General features: G+C 44.1%; 1 protein-coding gene across 1 annotated transcript in view; it reads left to right on the forward strand.

Annotated features, from left to right (window-relative positions):
- The window catches only part of Dnah7 (dynein axonemal heavy chain 7), a 195148-nt gene that overhangs the window by 82148 nt on the left and 106242 nt on the right, over positions 1-6758 (forward strand). The window contains exons 28-29 of the mRNA XM_013353465.2: positions 4038-4250; positions 6205-6303. Of these exons, the coding sequence (XP_013208919.1) occupies positions 4038-4250; positions 6205-6303 (312 nt within the window). The remainder of the gene's footprint in view (positions 1-4037; positions 4251-6204; positions 6304-6758) is intronic.

The raw sequence follows: 6758 nt of genomic DNA on the forward strand, positions 1-6758 counted from the left end.
TTAGTGAAGGAGAGAGTGATTTCAAAATGAGAATGGAGGGCTGGAGAGACTGTTCAGTGGGTAAAGGTGCCTGTCCCAAGCCAAGAACCCGAGATTCGGACCTTCTAGGAGAAGAGAGAGATAGAACCGACTCCCCCAAGCTGAACTCTGACCTCCACAGGCAGGTTATAGCGCGAGTACCTTCCCAATAAGTAAACATTCCCATTTTAAAGGAGGGGAGTGGTGAGTCCTGTATCTACACAGGGCTCCATGACTTCTCTTTGAACTTTTGTTCTCGAAAGCTCTCTCCCCAGCTCTGTTCCACAGCCCCTGGTGGGTGTTCTTTTATTCAGTGGGACCAACCTGAATGCACAAATAGTCTTAAAAACAGGAAGGCAAAATTCTGTGAGTAACTGGTCCTAAGAGGCTGGCACACTTGGTTGGCTGGATGTCCCAATGACTGGTGTAGGCCGCCTCATGGCGTGTGTTGAAGTTATAGGCAGATACTTGCCCTGAGGTATCTGGGGTGTTGCGCTAAGCTAAGTCCCTGGCAGCTCCCTGACTTGGTGGCTGCTACTGTTCCTCCCTCTGTGCTGCCTTTGTGGCTGGCGTTGCTATAGAGACCTGTTTGCAAACACACGAAAATTCCTAGCTGGGTGTGGTGGCCCAAGCCTGTAATCCAGCTTTTGGGAGGCTGAGGAAGGAGGATCAAGAATTCAAGGCCATTTTGGCTACTACCTGAGACCTTGTCTCTGAAGAAACAAAAGGATTTCCTAACAAGTCTGAAATGAGCTTTGAATTCCTTAAAAGGAAAAGAAGAAAGGGAAGGAGGCAAGGAGGGAGGTAAGAAGTGCTGGGTTCCAGAAAGCATCTTTGCCAGTCCTCACTACCACCCTTGAACCCTCTGCCTCTTCATCAACCCTCTTCTGTGACTGACCTCGCGATTTCTGTGGACTTTGTGCTGTCCCGTTGGCACGCCCTCTTCCCAGCCTTCCCAGCCTCTTCTCTTTTGGGTGTGCTATCACGGCAGCTCCTTTGGCACCAGTGCCTTCTGACCCGGATACTACCAGTGCAGTACGACCAACGTCTTCTCTCAAAAAAAAATCCCTCATCTAATTCCAGATCAAAACGCTACTGGGGAGCTGGAGAGGTGGCTCGGGAGTTAAGAGCACATCCTGTTCTTGCAGAGGGCCGGAGTCTGTTTCCCAGGACTCTCACTGGGTGGCTCATAGGCAGTGTACTATAGCTCCAAGAGGCCCAGTGTTTTCCTCTGGGCTCAGGAGGGACATGCACTTACTAATAGGTTTTCTGCCTCCTTCCCCCATAATAAGTTTCTCTGAGGACACAGTAAGCCAAATCAAGTCAAACTGAAAAAGTATAATAATAGGTATGTTGAGCAAAACAACTCCCAGACAGATTCACTGGTTTCAGAGAATTAGGCCAGAGAGGTCATGCACCCAAGCCAGGGCAGGAAAGTTTTATAGGTTGTAGGTGAGGGGTGATGACGTGGCCACCACCAACTGGGTTTGTGCCCAAGTGTGGTCAACAGCTGAATGCTTAGGCAGGGACTAGGGCTGCTGGCAGCAACAGGAGAGGAAGTTTCAGTAATCACCGAGAATGTGGAACTTGTCTTGAGTGCTTGTCCTTTGTTCTCTGCGTGGGCAGGGTTGGCAGAGAGACAGACATGGGGGGCAGTGTGGGGGCCAGTCAGAGGCTCCATACAAACACATATGCACAGACTCAGACACAGGCACACACATCCATGTAATTAAAACGAAAAAATAAATCTTTAAGAATGCTGAGCTCTTTTTTGTCTACAAAATAAAGCAAATTTACTGTCATTTCCCTGTTTATCACAGGGATCTCATTAGCCTCCGAATGCCCTGTGTCTTTCTGCACACCGCTGCCTCTCTGGAGTGTTCTCCTTAGCTTCGTTGTCTGTGACAGGTTGAGCTAACAGGGGACTGCTTATCATACACAGAGTTCAGAGATGGTACGGGCTGTGTCCGGAACCCTCACAAACCCATCTCTGTTAGTCCCTTGGAGATGCCTCTCCTGGGTCTCTCTTCCTCCTGGGCTGCTGGTGGCCAGCATAGACTTCACAGTTGATGAACTCAGTCTGCGTGCAGCAGCGGGGCTATCGGCTTCTTTGTTTTACAGTGTGCGTTGTGCGCTGCTCTGTCTCTGGAAACTCTGGGCATCGAGCCTATGGCCACAGGCCACTTTTGTTCTCTCAAACATGAGTCAGGCACCAGTCTCTATCTCTCCAAATTCAGGAATGCCTCCCAACTGCTCGTTGAACTTGGGGATGGTGTGGAGAGTTGCGGGTCTTAGTAACAGCGGCTCCTATCGAAGGGAATATTTCCACACATCCCCACCTCCTTATCCCCCAAACACTTTACGATCTACTAGAAATAAGAAGGTTCAATGTCTATGGATGCCTCCTTTGTAAATTGGCATACACGGTAGCTTACATATTTTGATAACTGATAAGCATTATTTTGTGTGGAAAGAATCCCATTTTAGCTCTCTTGTTAAATGTCTGGATAAACCTGTAATTTCTTGAACACTTCTCCACTTCAAAGGTGCTTTATTTTAGTTTAGAAGTACTCTAAAGAACCGTTTCTCAAGATCGCTTCAGAATAGTTTTTAAACGGGCCTATTCTAGATCTGCTGGCATGAGAAAGCCAGTAGCTTGGCATGTATGTCCCACGTACACAGCTTTCCAGAGAGGGTGTAGTATGAGCTTCCCTTGCAGCGTCTGAGGAAAACACCTCAGTACACTCAACCAACAGCAAGCTCATTCAAGGACAGCATGTCTGTGATTTGTCTTTCCAGGTTCTTAGAAATGGTAAACAAACAAACAAACAAAAGAAAACAACATATCGCGTGAGGGTAGGTTTGTTTTTATTTTTGTTGCGTGGATATGCAGGCACTTGGAGCATACTCAAGGCCTGTACTTTCCCTTACAGCGCCTTCTAGAAATAGAGTAGGCCTTGCAGGGCCTCAGCTCCATCAAGTATTTCTGCTGAAATAAACAGAGGATCGTACTCACATCGATGGCGACTGTGTGTTGCAGACAGATTAGCACTGGTGTGTGAGCAAGTTCTTTGCCTCATTAATTCAAAAAAGTAATTGAGAGCCCACCGCTTGGAAGGGTTGCCATAGGAATAACAAAGTTCTTCAGTAATTTTTTCTATTGGTATATAGTGGTCTAGAGTCAAAGTTATTGCTCAGCTACAGTTTTTTTTACACTGTATATGTTTGCAAGAAAGTAACGCTTTAAGTAAAATTTATTAAAGTGAGCCCTGATGGGCTAATATTAGTGCACTAGTGTTCTAAACGTAAATTTCACATTTATTCCCTAAAATCTGTTTATATTTTCTTACCATCACATGGCATTTAGTTGTTGAATAGTATTTAAAATTACGAGTGTAAATGGCCTTTATAACTTGCAGAATTATTGATCTTTCCCATCATCATCCAGGACTTTGCGGTGTTCTCTGCGCTGCGTGTTCAGCATTTGCAGAAGGACTGGTCAGGTTTGCACAGGCTCAGCACTCAGAGTCAAGGCTCTGGCTGTCTCAGAACACCTCCTTTCCTTAACACAGTCTCGTGTCTGGGGCAGCCGAACACCTCTGGCCTGTGAGGTGGCTGGAGCCCTCGAGAGTCCTCGGGAAGCCAGGCTCCAGAAGCTGAGCTCTGTCTCAGCCTCAGGGAGAGACCTGGTCTGCTCGCATCCTAGCGGGCTGATATTCTCCTTCCCATAAAATGCTGCTCTCCATGAAGATCGCAGAAAAACTGATTCTGGACAGTCAGAAAGTGCAGGTTATCCAAAGGTAGTGGCATGTGTATTACATATGTCTTAATGGGACACCAGATTTAATTACTTCATCTATATGACCTGAATACGGTGGTTAATGTATTTTAAATAACAAACATTATTAACAAGTATGAAATTACTGTAGAAAAGCAGTTAAGAACCATAGCACTTTATTAAACAAGAGCAGGATTGCTTTTTTTTACGCCCTCTGAAAGGTCTCTCTTATGTGCCCTAGGCTCTCTTTCGGACAGTGGCAATGATGGTCCCTGACTATGCCATGATTGCTGAGATCGTCCTGTACTCCTGTGGCTTTGTCACCGCTCGGCCATTGTCTATCAAAATTGTGGCTACATACCGCTTGTGCTCAGAGCAATTGTCGTCTCAACACCACTACGATTATGGGATGCGAGCCGTGAAGTCCGTGCTCACCGCTGCTGGCAACCTGAAGGTAGAACCAAGAACCCTGACTCGTTACATTCCTAGCCATAAATTTTAGAACTGAGCGTCTTCACTAGAGTTCTAGGTTGGAGTCACAATTAGCTGGGGAAAAAAAATGTAAGTAAATAACATTGAAAATGAAATTTTATAATGTTTTATGAAACTGCACACAGGTAATTCTTAGTGCTTGAGCTCAAATATATGGAGTTAGTAATAGCCAAACAATAGTCACTTGCGATCAAGAAATGTTTTGAAGGTTTTCTATTCATGTAACATGTGGGGAATAGTGCATAAATTAATAACTATATGTAAAACCCTAAGCATCGTTGCTTATGTAATTGCCAATTGTGATCACCTGTGAACTATTTACAATAGTTCTCTATATAGCTCTCTCTATATAACTGTATTATATATAATAGTAATAGTGATAAAATGTTTGCATTTTAAAATTGTGCATAAATACATGAAAACAGCAGATAATTCAGGACGTGGCTGACTTCTCTCTAAAAGTAGAACCCTGAAATAGAGCTACATATTAGTTCTTTATGAAGCCAAGATAAGTTATTGTTCAAAACAAATCCCAAAAATGTGACCTTGGAGTTTACAAAATGTTTATGTGCACAATTTATGGAAGATACAAATTTTAAAATACATCCCACATGATTGGAAACAATGGCTTGCATTTTTATCCTCTCTCAATGCTATCAAGACCTCTGATAGACAGTGGCGATATAATATTTCATATTGCCTAACATAACTTCAAGTTATTGTTTGTTGCAATAAACACAAGTGCCTGGAAGCAACAATTTGTACTGCCCTGGCTTGTCAGGATTACTTTGTAGCCAGATAATGGAAGAGATAATGCATTGTCCTAGTGCAGGTCCGTGCCGGAATCTTGACTGCAATTGAGCTATAAAAGTTGGGCTGCAAATGAATCCCGAAAATGAATTCTATCACTCTTTGTTACAAGCTCATTTAGAATTGCAGGGTGGTTTGGCTTGAATATTTTCAAGTTTCTTTCTGTTCTACCAAGAGACAATTTAAGCATTTGCTTCAAAACAATAGCCTCTCGAATAAATAAAAATGGATTCTGACACTTCAGAATTCACTATCTCTCTCATTGCTCACCAACAAAGTCCGGATGAGCAAGGCTAACTTTGACCTCTGGGAGTTCTGGAGGCCCAGAGGCTGGGATTGACAGCCAGTCAGGCACTTAAGGTCACCCACTTGATAAAGAAAAGGCTTGTGTTCTCCCCCTACCCGTCTCTGTGTGTGTCTCCCTTTTTGGTAGAAATTTTTGTGAAAAACAAGAGAATATTCTAGGAAACAAAAAACACAGGGGAACTTCTGAATTAGATGTTAAGTAAGTATTGGGTTTCAGAGAAATAATTCTCAGGCTACATTTGGGGGGGGGCACTAATTATGTGAATCATAATGTAGGCATGAGGAGCAAGTCTGGAGTTCCAACCGAGTTTCAGTCAATATTGGGTACGCACAGACATTCAGAGTTTACAGTTTCTCATGGACTCTTTAGCTGACAGGGTCGTACCCTCGCCACCTCCACTACAGAGTTTGATAACAGGCAGCCGGTAGGTACCCAGCAGGCCCCAGGACGCTCACCTCAGCCACCCCACTCACGACATTCCTCCTTCTGATTTTCACAAAACCAGCCCACTGGGGGTCTTGAACAAGCAAGTTGTACCAATAAGGAGGCGGTGACCAATAAGGAGGTTCTCAAGGTATTGCATTCCTGGTCACCAATCCTTCACCATAGCCATGGGGAACGCCATCAGTGCTGGCTCCCTTCGTGCAACAGGAGGGCCAATGAGTTTAAACAGCTGTTTCTGTAATGAAAACACGAGCAGGATTTTGTTCAGATCGTTCCCACTCATGGTGCATTTGCATACAGATAGACACGAAAAGGTGTCCGTGACAGAAATTCTCATTCCTGTATTTTCTTTTAGCTGAAGTACCCAAATGAAAACGAAGAGATTCTGCTACTTAGATCTATTATTGATGTCAATCTGCCGAAGTTTTTATCCCACGACTTGCCGCTCTTTGAGGTGAGAGCCCTTATATTCCTGCGTGCTGGGACTCTCCCAGGGGTGCAGTCAGAGCCCAGAGTCTGCACAGCTCTCCACAGGAACATCAGTCAAGGGAAGCAGGGGGGTGTTCAGAGGAATGTGGGCCAGCCCTGCTGGTACTTGAAGTGTGTTTACCTGGGGTGGTTGCTCCTGATACTTTTAGCCACGTAATATTTTTATGCTCTTCTTTACTACACAAGAATGACGAACATACAAAAGTTATGAAATGTGTGCCATAAATTCCATGAGAATGTAGACTCTAGGTTGCAAAGTTCTTTGGCTAGCATATCACTGAATCCTTAGCACTTGGTAAAATAAGAATTAAATTCCCTTAAAAGAATACAGGGACTTTTATGAAATTGTATATTCAGGATGATTTTTCATAAACAAAAAATTTGAAAAGCTTGCTATATTTTAGGATTAGATGGTCGACT

Source organism: Microtus ochrogaster, unplaced genomic scaffold (assembly GCF_000317375.1).
Source record: "Microtus ochrogaster isolate Prairie Vole_2 unplaced genomic scaffold, MicOch1.0 UNK8, whole genome shotgun sequence".
Classification (NCBI taxonomy): domain Eukaryota; kingdom Metazoa; phylum Chordata; class Mammalia; order Rodentia; family Cricetidae; genus Microtus; species Microtus ochrogaster.